General features: G+C 43.7%; 2 protein-coding genes across 2 annotated transcripts in view; one reads left to right on the top strand and one right to left on the bottom strand.

Moving 5' to 3' along the window:
* LOC130550034 (caseinolytic peptidase B protein homolog) overlaps window positions 1-2378 on the bottom strand; it is an 18294-nt gene extending 15916 nt beyond the window's left edge. Inside the window, exons 1-2 of the mRNA XM_057327372.1 lie at window positions 1813-2378; window positions 907-1278 (exon numbers count right to left, since the gene is read on the bottom strand). Of these exons, the coding sequence (XP_057183355.1) occupies window positions 907-1278; window positions 1813-2222 (782 nt within the window). The 5' untranslated portion in view covers window positions 2223-2378. The remainder of the gene's footprint in view (window positions 1-906; window positions 1279-1812) is intronic.
* An 846-nt stretch (window positions 2379-3224) lies between these two features.
* stard10 (StAR-related lipid transfer (START) domain containing 10) lies at window positions 3225-14506 on the top strand. The gene is made up of 6 exons (XM_057327373.1): window positions 3225-3907; window positions 10235-10382; window positions 10472-10575; window positions 12492-12609; window positions 13789-13841; window positions 13962-14506. The coding sequence occupies exons 1-6, from the start codon at window positions 3749-3751 to the stop codon at window positions 14187-14189; spliced, it is 810 nt and encodes a 269-aa protein (XP_057183356.1). The 5' UTR covers window positions 3225-3748; the 3' UTR covers window positions 14190-14506.
* The last annotated feature ends 3805 nt before the right edge of the window (window positions 14507-18311 follow it).

Raw genomic sequence — 18311 nt, forward strand, 5'->3', positions numbered from 1 at the left:
CATGTAATTGTGCATATCATGATTTTGCTATTGTGATATGTTTGTGCCACATGATCTATATAGGTCTACACAGTGTACATTTCAGACACTAAAGCACTATGCAGAAAGAGAAACATTTATGGATTTCATCTCAGAAATTCATCTCACCCTTCACCCCTCATTTTTCGCATCTAACAGCGATGCTGAGTAAGATTTCAGCTGAAGAGAAAAAACACACACACACACACACACACACACACACACACACACACACACACACACACACACACACACACACACACACACACTCGCGGACCTGAAACGCACACGCACACACACACACACACACACACACACACACACACCACACACACACACACCACCACACACACACACACACACACGCACACGTCTGGTTTACTATCCCCGTGGGGACAGTCCATAGGCGTAATGTTTTTATAGAATCATAGAACACTTTTTGCATTTTTAGATTTGTAAAAAATATTGTTCTGTACAATTTATAAGCTTTTGTGCCCATGAGGACCACAATTTTGGTCCCCACAGTGACACGAGTCCCCATGTGTTGGTGTGTATTCAGGTTTAGGTCCCCACCGGGATATACAAACATGAACACACACACACACACACACACACACACACACACTTCATGTTACTCCTGTAATGTCTTTGTTACAGCATTACACTATATGACATACTAACTACACTTTATTATAGTTAAAAGAAGTAAAAATTATTATTTGTATAATAACAGTTTTACAACAATAATTATGTTTACTACACTTTTACTAAAGTAAAACCATGGTTAAATCAAATTCCATAAGGGCAGATCAGAAACAAGTTCTCTGTGTCTGCCCTCATAAAAATGAACCATCATCGTAGTTTTAACTTCACTCGAGTAAAACCAGTTTATCAGTGTGTGCGTTTATTATTGTACCTCCTCCGTCTCTGTCTTTCTTTAAACAGAAAGCGAGGGCTGCCGCCGAAATGACGCCAGCGGCGGAGGACGCGTCCGACGCGCCATCGCGCCCCGCGACGGTGAGCGTCGCCCAGCTGCTCCTGCGTGCCTCAAGACTCGCGCGCCACCTGCCGGTCAGCTCGTGGTACTGCGCGTGCGACCGCTCGCTCAAAACGCTCTTTCTGGACGCGCGCGAGCCGCAGGCCAACGGGCTCCGGTTCGGTTCGAGCTCGCAGAGGTTTCGGAAGCGCGACGCCTCGCCGCGACCGGTCTGCAGCGCGCGACACGGCGACAGACTGCGCGACCTTCGCATCAGCACGCACACACACACACACACACACACACACACGCACACGTCTGGTTTACTATCCCCGTGGGGACAGTCCATAGGCGTAATGTTTTTATAGAATCATAGAACACTTTTTGCATTTTTAGATTTGTAAAAAATATTGTTCTGTACAATTTATAAGCTTTTGTGCCCATGAGGACCACAATTTTGGTCCCCACAGTGACACGAGTCCCCATGTGTTGGTGTGTATTCAGGTTTAGGTCCCCACCGGGATATACAAACATGAACACACACACACACACACACACACACACACACACTTCATGTTACTCCTGTAATGTCTTTGTTACAGCATTACACTATATGACATACTAACTACACTTTATTATAGTTAAAAGAAGTAAAAATTATTATTTGTATAATAACAGTTTTACAACAATAATTATGTTTACTACACTTTTACTAAAGTAAAACCATGGTTAAATCAAATTCCATAAGGGCAGATCAGAAACAAGTTCTCTGTGTCTGCCCTCATAAAAATGAACCATCATCGTAGTTTTAACTTCACTCGAGTAAAACCAGTTTATCAGTGTGTGCGTTTATTATTGTACCTCCTCCGTCTCTGTCTTTCTTTAAACAGAAAGCGAGGGCTGCCGCCGAAATGACGCCAGCGGCGGAGGACGCGTCCGACGCGCCATCGCGCCCCGCGACGGTGAGCGTCGCCCAGCTGCTCCTGCGTGCCTCAAGACTCGCGCGCCACCTGCCGGTCAGCTCGTGGTACTGCGCGTGCGACCGCTCGCTCAAAACGCTCTTTCTGGACGCGCGCGAGCCGCAGGCCAACGGGCTCCGGTTCGGTTCGAGCTCGCAGAGGTTTCGGAAGCGCGACGCCTCGCCGCGACCGGTCTGCAGCGCGCGACACGGCGACAGACTGCGCGACCTTCGCATCAGCACGCGCGTCGGTACCGCTGACAGAAACATTCTCACACAGCGCGAGCGTCCCAGCTGACCCGGTCCAGAAAATTAACGGCAACGGTTCTGGTGTCAAATAAAACGGCGGTGAGTTTTATTAACCACCGGCTGCAGGAAAGCGTCTAATGTCACCAGAGCGTGAGCCCAGAAACGTATGTCCGGTAAACGGAAAAACATTCGTGGCGTCATACATTTGGAATCATGGGTAATGTAGTTTCATGACGTTTCTCAACATAGCGTCCTTCTCCGCAGTGCGTAACTTTCAAACATGATCACTTTTAAATGTTTTAAAATGGATGGTACCATAGTTTAAAATGGCTTCGGGTAGCATGAGTTTTGGGCCATGGGCCGTGTGTGTTTGACATGAACAATATTTATAATTATTCATGATCAATATTTCCTTCAGTTTGTTAACTTATCTGTTTTATCAGTTACTCCCGATGACATGAGAGATATACGTCTGAGCGAAGTTTGTGATTCAGCTTAAATTTTTACTATTATAATAGCATAAATCTCCGTCAGTTTTTCAATCATCTGCCAGGGGGCGTCTGAAGTCGATAAACATCATTTTACCTCAGTGTTTTCAGCCAAATAATATATTTTCTGACGATAAAAACAAAACAAAAACTATAGCACACACAAGACATTGTCTTAATGTCTATATTCTGGGGCACAGAATAAAATGACAGTTAAACATCAGCGTTCAGATGAATAGACACTTAACGACAAAAAGGTTTTCTTCATACCCAAACGTGAAACTTGAATTGTACAAATCTAAACAAAATGATTTATTTCGCAGTATTTATAAACACAAATCCAGTATTTTATTTTATTGTATTGTTTTAAAATTGACACGCTTTAGATGTACCATCTCTATGTTGAGTAATAATTAAATATGTTTATAGTAAAATAGAGCTTCATGAGACGTCAGTGTTGTGCGCGTGCATCAGGGTGGGCGGAGCTCAGCTGTCTGTCAAATGTGAGTGTGCGTTCGCGCGCGTGCACCCGTCTTTGCTGCTCTGATCATCATCATCACCATCAGTGTAACGCGCGCGCTCGCACGCACACACACACACTGGTGTATAACAGCTGTTTGTGCATTTCACTGCGAAACACATTCACGTTTTTTAGAACATACATTTTTAGTTTATTTATTTATAATCACTCACGCACGCGCATATCTGGATATTTAAACTCGAGCTTCCGCACCGGAGCGCGCCTGCGTTAAACACGCTACGTATGATGAACATATGTTTGAACATCAGACCAGTCTGATCTGAATCACGGACACGACACGGGAGATTCGGTTTAGGCAAGCGACATCCCGACACCGCCCGCGTATTTCACGCGCGTTTCTGTTTCGTGCGCTTCATCATCACGCACGCGACGCGCGTCCGTCTGTGATCACCGGCCGCTGGAGAAATAAAACTTCACCGTGTGCATCTGCAAGTCAGACAAACATCATCGAAACTCTTTCATCAACAGCTTTGATTAGTTTTTACTCCGGGGGCGGCGGCTGCAGGTTCGAGGAGAGGATGTCCGGGGAAGCGGTTCTGATACCGGATGATCGAGCCTTCAGCAGGTTCAAACAGGAGTGTCAGTCAGAGGAAGGCTGGAGTTTCACCTACAACAAAAACAACATCAGCGTCTGGATCCAAGTGCTGGAGGAGGACAAGAGTTTACACAAGATAAAGGTGAGTGACTGACTGACTGACCCTGAAGAACAACCTCAAGAACCTCACAAGCGTTCTCCGCACTCCTGTGTGAGATGTGATGCCACACACCTACATCTGTGATGTTCCACACACACACACGCACACACACAAACACACACACCTGTGATGTCCCCCCCACGCACACACACACACACACACACACACACACACACACACACACCTGTGATGTTCCACAAACACACACACACACACACGCACACACACACACACACACACACACACACCTGTGATCTTCCACACACACACAAACACACGCACACCTGTGATGTTACACACACACAAACACACGCACACACACACACACACACACACCAAAACACACACAACACACACACACACACACACACGCACACACAATCACACAGACACACACACACAATACCCACAAACACACAGACACACACACACACACACACATGACACACACACACACACACTCTCAACACACACACATCAAAATCACTACTACTCTACACACACACACACACACACACACACACACACACACACACACACACACACACACACACACACACACACACACACACACACACACACACACACACACACACACACACACACACACACTACACACACACACACACACACACACACACACACTACACACACACACACACACACACACACACACACACACACACGTGGATCACACACAACGAATCGGCACCACACACACACACTGGATGTCACACACACACACACGAACACACACACACAGATCACTGACTCCCCACACACACACACAACTTGTGAGTAACACACACTAACACACACACACACAACTGAGACATCCATAATCTATCGTCACACACAACACACCACCACACTAAACAGCGTCACACACACCACACCACACCTGTGATCTCCACACAACACACACCTGTGAAAACTGATACACACACACACACACACAGACACACACACTAACCGCACAAACACACACTGACACACACACACACACGACACACACAACCCACCTGGTACACCTGATGATCTATCCCCACACACACACAAAACACACAGCACACTGTGATGCTCATCAACAGCACAAACACCACGCACACACATCACACGCACCTGTGATTTTCCACACACACCACCACCCTGTGATTCTTACACGATGCATCACACACCACACCATCGACAACACCACACCAGCATACATACAAATGAAAAACCACATCATAACACCTCCACCACATCACAACACACACACAAGCTACACAAACATAACAACCACACACAGCACCACACACACACACACAACATCACAACACACACACACACACGACACGCACACATCACAACACACACACACACACAGCACACACACAACCACGCCCTCAGCCGCAACAACCGCAAAAGACGACACACACACACACACACACACACACACACACACACACGACACACACACATACACGCCATTCAGCACGACACACGCACGACACACCACAACAACACACACACACACTATACATACACACACACACGTACATCACGCACACACAGCACATAGATAACTATACACACACACAACACACATACACACACACAACAACACACACACACATTCACGACATACGCACACACATACATACACACACACACAAACACTGATCACACACACACAACATACAACCACATGCTTTACACACATAAACATCACGCACACACACATACATGCACGACACACACACACACGACACACACTTGACACGCACAGAACACACACACGACACAACAAAAACACAGTACAACAAAACGCACACATACCACGCACGCACACACACACACACACACACGCACAGCAACACACACACACGACACACACACACACACACACACACACACACACACACACACACACTAATGCACAGACACACACACACACAAAACACCTGTGATGTTTACAGCTCCCACACACACAGCCCAAACGCAGCGCAGCACACACACACACAGCACACGTCGAGACACACACCCAACTTGTGATGTTCCACACACACAAACCGCAACAACCACCTTGGGTGGGGAGAGGAAAAACAAGAAAAAGAAAAATGTCTCGAGCTGACCCAAAAAAGCTATCACACACAACAACGCACACCCTGATGATCTTCTCAACAACACGCACACACACCTGTGATGTTCCACAACAAACACAACCCGCACACAACACACACTACACACACACAGCACCTGTGGATCCTTTCACACAGCACACAACCCCACGCACACCTTGGATGCTTACAGCACAATACACTACGCAATCACACACACACCTGTGGATCTTCCACACACACCAAGCATCAGACGCGGCACACCTGTGGATGTACATCCACACCAAAACACCACACACAACCTCACAACACAACACACATGGACGTTCACACCACACCTGTGATGTTCCCAACAAAACAACACACAACACACCTGTGACTTTACACACACACACCTGTGATCTTACACACACACACACACACACACACACACACCCACGATCTTACACACACACACACACACACACACACACACACACACACCTGTGATCTTACACACACACACACACACACACACACACCTGTGAGGTGATTGTGTATTAGCGGTTCATCATAAGTCATGACGCAGGTGTGTGTTGTGATGTCAGGGATGTCCGTGTGTTTAGCGAGCACATCCGGGGTGTGTGTGCTGAAGATCTGGTTCATCCAGCAGCAGCTGTGTTTAAACATTCACACGTGTGTGTTTGAACGGTCAGGGAAGCGTTCACGTATGTTTATCTTCTCACACCAGCCGGTGTTCATGCAACAGGCAGAAAAACTTCAGAAGTTAAAGTGTAGTGTCAACCGGTGTTACACAAGAGATCCTTCTCTGTGTGTCTGAGAGAGAGAGAACGTGTGTGTGTGTGTGTGTGTCAGATCACAGGTGTGTGTGTGTGTGTGTGTGTGTGTGTGTGTGTGTGTGTGTGTAAGATCACAGGTGTGTGTGTGTGTGCGCGAGCGCTTGTGTGTGTGTGCGCGCACGCGCGAGCGAGCGAGCTTGTGTGTGTGTGTGTGTGTGCGTGCATGTGAGTGTGTTTCTGGAGTATTTCAGATGTGTCACAATCACACAGTGAGAGTTTGTGAGTGACACTGGTACGAATAAATGATCAGATGTGAATGTCTGATTTATATAACAGGACAGTCTGACGTCACCTGTGTAACCATGACAACAGTGAATGATTGACAAGTCAAAGATGTTGACCACATGTGGTGAGCACTTTAGACAGGCCCTCATAGTAACACAGAGCAACACACTGCCAACAACCAACTGTGTGTGCGTGTGTGTGTGTGTGTGTGTGTGTGTGTGCGCGTGCGTGCGCGTGCGTGTGTGCGTGTGTGTGTGCGTGTGTGTGTGCTGACGAGTTCCTGCGGGACAACAGCAGTGCAGCACAATAACCCACAATGTGCTGAAGTGTGAGAAATAGTCTCTCACTGACAAACAAAAGAGCAGAGAGAGAGAGAGAATATTTAATGTCTCTCTTTCACGGACACACACACAGTGATCTTTACAGTTACCATAAAGTTGATGATGATGGTGATGATGATGATGATGGTGATGATGAGGGTTTGACTATGTTTGATGATTGTGTGGTAGACAGCAGCTTCAATGCAGACAGATGTGATTATGTGATGTGAAGAAAGGTTTGTGTGAGGGGTTGGTTTAGTGGTTACAGGAGACAATCTACAGTTTGCACAAGATAAAAATCATGATGAATATACCCCATAAAACATGAAAATACCGTGTGAGAGAGAGAGAGGTATGAGTCATACTGGTGCAATTATCTTCTGTGTTCAGCGTGTGTTTGTTCTTCATGGCCTTGTCCACACACACACAATCTCTCTTGTGGAATGCTGGAGTGTGTTATAGGGTCATTTCGCCTCAAAACAGACTGAAACTGTCACATTCTGCTCTTGTATTTGACGACAGTAATGATCAATGATGTTTCAGAATAAAAGTCACATGACACAACAGTTAAACTTCTGTCATCATTCATTCACTCGCCTTGATGTTGATTCAGACTGTGTGACTCTCTGTCTGACGTAGATCTGATGTGTGTGTGTTGGAGAAGGATTGTGATGTTGGCTTGTGTTGTCAGAGGAACATCATCACACGTGTCAGATGTTCTGCTCAGCAGTTACAGATATCTGTGATGTATGAAACGGTAGTTTGAAGAGTCCGAGCGATTCCCACTGTAGCCAAATGAGATACAACATTAAATTGCACACATGACATGACCACAGATACTGTACATGAGCACAGAAACACTGGTGTTTGTGATCTTTAGCACAAAAGTTAATGATTACAGTAGAGGTCAGTTGAGAGTTTAACAGCACAGTGACTGCAGCCTTTACACACGCATGCACGCACGCAAAGACGCACACACAAACACATGCACACGCATGCACACATAAACACGCACGCACACACAAACGCATGCGCATATAAACACACGCGCACGCGGTTGCGGAGAGACATCTATTCGTTTGCACTCCTGTGCACATCTTCTGAACGCGCATTTAGTGCAGCTGTACACGTTTTAATCTGGACAATGTCAACATGTAAATTTTCCACCAACGAGAAGGAAAAAGTAAAGTTTTTATGGCAATCTGAATAGGAAAGCCAATGTAGGTTTAAACAGTTTGTTTCAAATGGAATTGTTAAGGACTGTAAGGGTTAATACGCCACTGACTGAAGTTACTGCAACAAGAGCTTTTTTATTTAGTATTTAGCTTTCTTGTATCATTTAAGTTTTCATTATTTACTGATGTTTATTTAAATGTTTTATATGCTGTAGCGTGCCGTTTCACTGATGGATTTGCGCATTAAACATAGACGGATGTTTCATCCTCATTTATTTCAGATATCATATTTCAATTTCAAGTATTTAAATAAGGTCTATATTTCTCTTCCACTCGTCATGTGGTTGCTACACGCAAATATAATAATATAAATATTATGTATATAAATAATATATATTTCCCAACCATCGCGGTGGTAAAAAACTGCCACCGTCACAGCCCTACTCTGCAGGATACCTTAAAGGATCTGCCTGTGAGATGAGAGTCAAACCAGTTAAGTGCCGTTCCAGAGATGCCCAGTTTGGAGCGAGTGGACAGCAGGTTCTGGTGGTTGACAGTGTCAAATGCAGCAGAGAGATCAAGCAGAATAAGGACAGATGACAAGGATTTAGCCCTTGCCTGCCGTAGGTTTTCGACGAATGTCTCCGTGTTGAGGAGAGCAAGGGGTAAGAGCGAGATCAGGGATGCGTTGAGCAGAGAATTGCCTGCTGATGGTCTCCACTTTGTCAGTGAAGAAGCTGGCGAAGTCATCAGCAGTCAGCGAGGTATTGGCGGGAGGTGGAGGGGGACAGAGAAGAGAGGAGAAGGTTGAGAAAAGTGGAAGTTTGCAGTTTGGATTTTGTTTTGAAAGTACATGGTTTTGGCTGCAAATATATCAGTAGCGAAGGAGTTAAGAAGATGTTGATACTTGGAGAGTGTCCAGACACACTTCACATTGATCACGTAAAGAGATGATAATGGGATCATGATCACACATCTCTTTACTGACCCACACTGAGAGCTGTGACACGAGCATGCGGCTGCGCAGTCACGTGATCTGACTGCACAACACATGACAAACATTCATTACGGTGATCAGTAATCTGATGATGCTTTGATTGGAGAATGTCTGATGTCTGATCTCATGACATAAGAAATGAATAGGCTGAATGTGTGTGTGTGTGTAGTGAGTGAGGAGTTGTGTATTTTAGTGTATATATCACAAATGTGTGTGTGTGTGTGTGTGTGTGTGTGTGTGTGTGTGTGTGTGTGTGTGTGTGTGTGTGTGTGTAATCACATGTTTTAGGGGTTTGACATTGTCATTCCATGCAACATTTGATTTCTTCAGTCTTTTCTTTCTTGGTTATTTTCATGTGATTCTCTTCTGCTGTGTTCAAGACACCTCGGATTTGCGTGAATCCGAGGTGAAGTAACTTCGGCAACAGCGCTCTTTTAATGTTAATAAATACTTTAAATTTTGCCAAATCATTAGTAACATTAATATTTTAATCTTACTAAATACTTTGAATGTTACTAAATCCAGACGTTACTTCCGGTTTTGTGGTTGGAAACATCCCAAATCCGAGGTGTCTTGAACGCAGCATTTGTCGTAATGGACATGAGTCTGATACGTTGTGGGTGATGTAGTTCTTGTGCTGTGTCTCCTCAGTGTCGGATGCAGTGTAAAGATATTCCTGCCGAAACCATGTATGACGTGCTTCACGACATCGAGTATCGCCGGAAATGGGACGCTAATGTCATCGAGACTTTTGACATCGGCAAACTGACGGTTAATGCAGATGTGGGATATTACTCCTGTAAGACCCCTGACATCCCATAATGCCAAAAGACTCCAATCACGTTGTGTTTATGTCCGTGTATGTGTAACCCTTTATGTTTTTTAAAGGGAAGTGTCCTAAACCACTGAAGAATCGTGATGTCATCACACTACGCTCCTGGTTGCCGATGGGGAACGATTACATCATCATGAATTACTCTGTCAAACACGTTGTGAGTGATCCAGCAGGACTGTGTTTTATCAGTAGTGTTCTATAGTGTTGTGTTGTATATATAGCACTTAATCATAGGGGAACCACTGTAAGTGCTATGTAGAACCATATCTGGGTGCTTCAGTGGTTCTTTGGGGTGACCGAGGAGCTATATAGCACCGCTGCCGTATAAAGAACCTGTTAAGCCCCTGTATGGTTCTTCAGCGGTTCTATAGAGCAGGGGTTCTCAAACTTTTTGGGGCCAAGGACCCCTTACAGGGGAGAAAATTTTCCAAGGACCCCCTTATAATCCTCATGCCGATTAAACATATGTTTAGTGACATTTGTACTCCTAGATGCTGTAGGAATTATTTATATTTTAAACTTTTCAACCTAAATACTTAAGGTGAGTTTCATAGAAATTAACTTAAATTGAATTTGAATAAATAAATGTTAATACCATTTCTATACTTTTAAACACAGGGTCATTTTTATTCAGATTACATTTTGACCTCACAGCATTTCTAATTTTCAAGTAACAGATCTTAAAGCTTTCAGAAAATGAACCGTAACAAGACCGGCAAAGTCCTAATGAACACAGTTAATTTTTTAAGTTTCATGGCTAAAGCGCTTTGAGGAATTATATAAAACCAACAATTGAAAAATCAACACATTCTCGAGGAAAGGAATAAATATTTACACGGTAGGGCCATTCAAGCCTTATAAGGATGACATATTTTCAAATTTGCCCTCTGTGCTTTTTCTGAAGTTGTGGCCAGGTTCACCAGTCGTGTTTTCTGAAGCATGTATTCCTCACTCTTTGGGCGGAAGAAAATTTAAGCCCCGGGTGCTTCGTCATTAGATGCCGCTTTAGCTTGGCCGGCTTCATGGCTTCATTAGCTAGCACCTGAAGACACACAACACATTTGGTCTTCCGTCGCTGTTCTGAATAAAACCAAGCTCGAGATAATTGTCGACATGTCTTCTCAGTTTAGCTGATTTGGGCTTAGCATCACTTGATGAAGTGGACGGTCTTAAATAGGCATCCATCGCCACTAGCTAGCTAAACATCAGCAGGAGCTGTGCTAAGTGCGTCCTGAGTCCTGAGAGTTTTGATTGGCCCAAAGCTAACGTAAGCGGGAGTAATTGGATCAGTATTTTTGTTTTATTGGTGCAGTGGTTCCCATGTGTACTGCAAATTATTTCGCGGACCCCCAAGCTATGGCTCGCGGACCCCCGGGGGTCTGGGGACCCCAGTTTGAGAACCGTTGCTATAGAGCGTCTCAGTCATCGTAAAGAACTGCTGAAGAACCACAGAAGCGAGTGTTGAATGAGTTTGAAATTTTCTGATCTTTGCTAATGATTTTAGAATGGCTGTGTGTCAGCAGTGTTTAGCCGTTATTCTTTACAGATGCACTTAGAGAGAGAGAGAGAGAGAGAGAGAGAGAGAGGGAGAGAGAGAGAGAGAGAGAGAGAGGGAGAGAGAGAGAGAGAGAGAGAGAGAGGGAGAGAGAGGTTAAAAGCCTCAGTGTGTGTACGTGCGTTCTGGAATCTGTAGGTGTGTGTTTAGAGTCACATGAGAACACTAATCTGCTGCAAGTCTTTACTGAATTGATCTAGAGAGAGAGAGCAATACTGCCTCCTCTTTATTCTGTCTCTCTTACACACTGACACACAATCGATCAAACACGCACAAACACACACACACAGTACACAGTAAAACCAGGCCAGGGTGTAATTGGGACAATTAGAGATGTAGAACAGAGCTGCGGTAATAAATTTGACTGGTTTTAACACAGATTCCACTGTGCATGTGTGCACGTGTGTGTGTAGCAGTGATGAAAACACAAGGACACACACACACATTCATTCTTAACACTATTAGTGTAATGTAGATCATGTGTCGTGTGAATAATCCTTTTCATTCCGTGTTCTCAGAAATATCCTCCAAAGAAAGATCTGGTGCGGGCTGTCTCTATTCAGACCGGATACCTGATCCAGCGCACCGGACCCATCAGCTGCACCCTAACTTACCTGGCACAGGTTGATCCCAGAGGTAACACACACAATTACATTACATACAAACACACACATTCATACACACTCTTAAAGGTGCAGTAAGTGATTTCTGAATTGAGTTGTTGTTATTTGAAATCGACAACAAAACACACTACAGCGCAAAAGGAACACGCCCCTTCCTGCATTGCTCCGTCCTCGGCGGGTCCTAGCTCCTGTCTGACTTCATCCTTTTTATACTTGAAATACACAGTCCCTTTTCTTTTATGTAAGAAATAAGACAGCACTTTCTACAGTCTTTCTAATGCCCGCATGATCTCTTCCCTCCATTAAAAAATGTGTTATTAACCAAATCATGAAAATCTTGAAAAAATTGGCAGTACTTCCTGCTCTCAAACACTGGGGGCCCATTTAAAAAAAGCCTGCAACCATTAGGTAAAACAGCGTAACGGCTAATGCTAACACCCTGGCTTCAGTGGAACGCAGGAAAAGAGACCGGATGCTAGTTTTTTGAATGGATGTCAATGGGTTTTGCTAGCCGTTACGGGTTCTCAAATTGGAATTATTACTTACTGACCCTCCCATCTCTATAAAAAGAGTATCTCTGGCCACGCCCACTCGAGTCCCCAGTATATGTGAAGAGTTTTACGGGACTATTTGAATTCAAACACGTGCGATATTCACCAATAGAGAATCACTGATGAGTCCACTCGATGACGCGCAGTGGACCCCCTCCTTCAGTTCACGTTATTCCCCTTCGTCCATTCGCGTCTGCGTTACACTGCGCTTGTTATTTGGTGTGAGAGAGCCTGAAAGCGTGTGAGAGTTGGCAACCTTGAGCTGGTGATTGAGCAGACCGCTCATGCCAAGGCACTCTAGTGTTGGGGAGAGGCCATGCATGCTCGGACGCTCCATTGCATTTTAGTCCCGCCCACAAAATCCAAAACGCAGAATAAACACAAAACGATTTAACGGTTTAACTCCCCAATTCAGTGCTATACTTCAGAGTCTTTGTAATGTGTTTCAGCAAAACATTTCTAACATTTCTAACGTGTTTAGAAACAATTCTCAGAATTCTCTTTACACGGACTTTAAAGAAGACAAGAGCAGTTCATTCACCTACCTGGAATATATACACATTATATTTGTATTATCTGTGTTAATATACTTGTACTTGTATTATCTGTGTCAGACACATTATCTCTCTCTCTCTCCCTAGGTTCTCTACCTAAGTGGGTTGTTAACAAGTCTTCCCAGTTCCTGGCACCCAAAGTGAGTAAAGTGCACACAAGTTCACTTCTATTGTTATGTGTGTGTAGGTCATCACATATATGTTTGTTTAACACCAGCATATCTTAAAGAGAGTTTCAAATGTCTGTATCTGTCTGTCAGGCGATGAAGCGCATCAGTAAAGCGTGTCTTCGGTACCCCGAGTGGAAACAGAAGCACAACCCGGCGTTCAAGCCGTGGTTATACCCGGAGCAGAACCCTCTGTCCAACATCCCGGTGGGTGAGCTCTCCATACAGCACGCCGAATCTCTGGAGAACATCGACGAGAGCTCGCTGAGGGAGAGCAAAGATGAGCGCGCTGAACACAGCGATGAAGAGGGACCCAACTGACACACACACACTTCATTAGAAACCCTTCAAAACACACACTTGATCAATTCTGTGCTCACTCCCCTGTCAGATTTAATCATGTATGCAGACACAAATAAAAGAGTTTGTGAAGGGATGTATTTCAGCCGGCTCTTGCTTGATGGATTGAGTCCTGATCTTATGTAGCATGCAGTTTGTCTCCAGACACACAGAGGGCGCCTGTAGAATCGTTGAGTTCATCTGTTGTACGACGTCACAGTTTCACGAATGATGAAATGAATGTAGAAACTGAAAACAAATAAAGAAACGCCTGGTTTTGGAGCGCTCTTGTGTTTCTTGTGTCTAATATAGCAACAAGGGTGTGTTAATGAGACGTGTTTGGGTATAGACCAATTTGGAGTCGACGTCGCTGTTACGTCACTGCCAGCTGCACGCGCATACTGGTTGCAGAAAAACTGGAAACAAAGGAGACAATTCCTTCAAAACGTGGTTTTGTTTTGTTGAATGTCCGAATAGGAATGGCAAAAATGATGGTATTATTTTCTATGGAATACCGTTGTTGAATATGCCATTTTAAGATAAACAAGTCATTAAACGAACAGGCTGGACTGACGAAATCATCCGGATCTGTGTTTATTTTATTTCAGGTAAGGTTTTCTATAATCTTTCTAAGTCGAACTATTTTATATACCGTATCCGTGTAATTCTCTAGTCGTTATAAAGGCTATCTCTTCCGGGTTTTTCTGCAACCAAGATGCGCGCGCATCCCGAATGTTTACATACTTCTAATTAGCCTATTGATCAAGAAAGCAGTTGACAGTAAGACGAGGAACATGTATAACGTGAATTAACTTTTTTTTAATGGGGTATGTTTTGATTTTTAAGTTGATTTTCTGTAGGGAAGGAAAGTGACGCCAATGAGAAGAAAAGCAAATCGAGTCACTTTGTTTCAGGAGAGATCTCAAGAATGTCTCGAACTGTTTAGATTTCTCAAATTCTGCTCTTAAATATTTATGCTGTTTCGGCATGAAGGTGACGATCTTCTCAGTGTTATCCCTCTGAATCGACAGGAATATTCTGCATGAGAACGGTCTCACATTGATGTTTAACACACTTGGATTGATGCTTGATTTGTGTTTTGGTCTAACAGCAGCCGGTGGAGAAACACATCAGGACCACACACAGTGACGCAGCACTCCGGTGGCGTCGCCATGGCAACCCGGTGACTGTGTGGAATCCCTGTGTGCCATACAAATGATTGTTTTATTATTGATGAGTTGACATGAACTCTTTTATGATAGTACACGCCACTGCATCTGTAGAACACCTGTTACACCTGACATGTCCTCGTTTAGGAATTAATTAAATTATGGTTATTTATTTATAAATGCAAAGGTTTTCTGGTGGAGTTTGAGTTAGTCTGTAGTCAATCTATGGTGTGTCCTCATTCAGAGTAGATCAATGAGTGTGTTTGATTCATTACATCAGATCTCATTACTGTGATAATTACTCTCGCCCTCACACAGACGTGACAGACAGGGTGAGACAAGAAATCCCATGTATTATCATTTACTGTAGAAACACACATTATAAACACTGTCAGGTTCGTGTAATATGACTGAACTTTCAAAAAAATTATTTCACTGTATGTCTTATAAATACGATATTGATATTAAGTCATGAAGACGAAGTGAGTTGTCCGAGCCAAGGCCCTGTTACAAACGAACATGAATCATTAAAGTCCCAGTGAAATTCAAAATGACAACGCCTTTTTTCATGAAATATTGCAGCATTTATTGTAAATAGTTTCTCAATGTGGGTCATTCTCTTGTTTAAATTTCATGTGCCCTCATAATCTTCAATTAAAATCTGAAAATGCATTTCCTTCCTGTAATGACTATCCATCTTAAAGACGTATGTTAGACGGCTTGGGCGGAGCATCCGTTAACTCCCCCCCCCCCCCTTCAACCGTCAACCTGCTGACAGTTTCATTTCAAAATGCAACGGCTGTTTTGTACATGCAATCAAATCGCAGAAAAAGACGAAAGCCACGCCCACTGTTTTTCTCATTAGAAATTTCATTTCACTCGGAAATGCGTCAAAATCCGGAAGTAAAAACTATCGCAACTTACGGTTCACGGGGACTTTAAATCTCATCTTCACGGTGACTCTCATCTCATGATGCACTTAAGGGAAGCATTCACTTTACACACACACACACATCATCTCTACAGCCTCCCACAGTCAGCAAACAGATGATGTGAACAGTGAACGCGCCCACACAGGAGGCATTAGAGCCGAGCCGACTCTGACTCGCTCTCATCCTTTTCTAATGTGTCTCTGACTGACAAACGCACTTTATATTCTTTCCTTAGTGAAGTAACATACATATAAATATCCAGTCAGTGAGCGCATCACAAACCCTCATCACAGTCTGATGAGTGCTGGATGAGGTTTACTGACTGCAGCTGGCCTGATGGCACACTTTATCTCCAGTATGCAGTACAGGTACATATACAGCGAACAGTATGTTCGTTTTCTGTATTAAAGCAGTAATGCATTTGTCAAAATGTGCAGCGTACGAACAGAGCACACTGGAGAGAATACTGTATCCCACAATGCAATGTGCTTCACTCGACCCTCTGCTTTCAGTGTGAACCTACAGTACATTTAATTAGACTGTCCAACATGAACAAAACTGAATTTGAATAATAAATAAACATCGCACAAAATTAAACGTACAACAGTCCAAGTGAGGGCATAGCTTACCACTGCTATAAAAACGTAACAGTGCAATATTTATGTATTTTTTACTGTATTAATGGTGCAACAGTAGACTAGTCCAAATATTTCCCTGTAGATCTCTTGCGACACCCAACGCTCAGAGCTGGTAAATACTGCTTTAGACTGATGCAGGTATTACAGATGATTATTTATCATAATAATAATCATGCTATTTTAATCATTGGTTGTCATTCTTAAAGACACACCAAAACGAAATTAAGAAAAAGTAAACATTAATGATTGATTAATGATAAAAAAATAACCGAAATGAACGAACATACAAACACGTGACCCGTGTTACGCTGTCGATTCATACACTGTCGATTATGATTACTGGATAAAGATTTTAACTAAAATATTTTTTAAATAAAACATATATCAAATAAAACATATATGGGGTGGTGGATGCTGTTATGTCATAAGAATACATATTGTATTTAATCAAATGTAAAAGGAAGAAATGTGTAGTCCGCACGCTGATGTAAAATGCTCCAAAAGTCATTTTACATGACATCAGTGTGCGGACTACACATTTCTTCCTTTTGTGATTTACCTTTTTTGTTGTCCGGCACCTGAGCCCAATCTGGGTTACTTGCATGTGCAGAACTTTTTGCGTTTATTGATTTAATCAAATGTAAACATTAATATGTGATTTTTACACGAAATACTCAAAAGACATTGAACGCAGCTCGAGCGCCGCCTGCAGGTCTAACCGGTTCCGTCTCCTAATCACGAGAGACATTTGCCGCCTAACGGCCGCTCCGCGTCACTTCAGCCCGTGTTTCTGGGGTGTAACGCACGCTCATGTGACGCTGTCTCGGCGGAAGTTTCTTTTGGGTTTTTTGTGGATTTGTGAGTTTGTCTGCCAGTGACAAACACGGCTATACAAACACGCGGAAAAACCGACGAAAACACGAGCGAAAAAAGCGCGTGATGAGGTGAAAACTCCTGTGAGGATCCTCAGAGACATCAGCGTCTGTAAGTGTGTGTGTTTAATACTGAACACTGTGTGTATGTGCATTTAATGCTGTATAATTTCAGTGTTTGTATGAAATCTTACTTTTACTTTTATTGTTAATACTTTTATTGAAATCTATTGATAGTGTTTTGTGCTCGAGCACAGAACTGTTCTTGAGTGATGTCTCTCAGCCGTTTTCGGTGTTTCTGTTCTCTCAGTTTTCTGTCTTTCTGTCCTGTTGCCCGGTTGCAGGAATGTTTGCCTCTTTATCCGGTGTGTGGGAGAGAGAGAGAGAGAGTATTAGACAGGAGTGTGTGTGTGTGTGCGCGCGCGCGCGCGTGTGCGTGTGTGTGTGTGTGTGCGCGTGTGTGTGCGTGTGTGTGTGTGTGTGTGCGTGTGTG

This window comes from Triplophysa rosa, unplaced genomic scaffold (genome assembly GCF_024868665.1).
Source record: "Triplophysa rosa unplaced genomic scaffold, Trosa_1v2 scaffold221_ERROPOS574315+, whole genome shotgun sequence".
Classification (NCBI taxonomy): Eukaryota; Metazoa; Chordata; class Actinopteri; order Cypriniformes; family Nemacheilidae; genus Triplophysa; species Triplophysa rosa.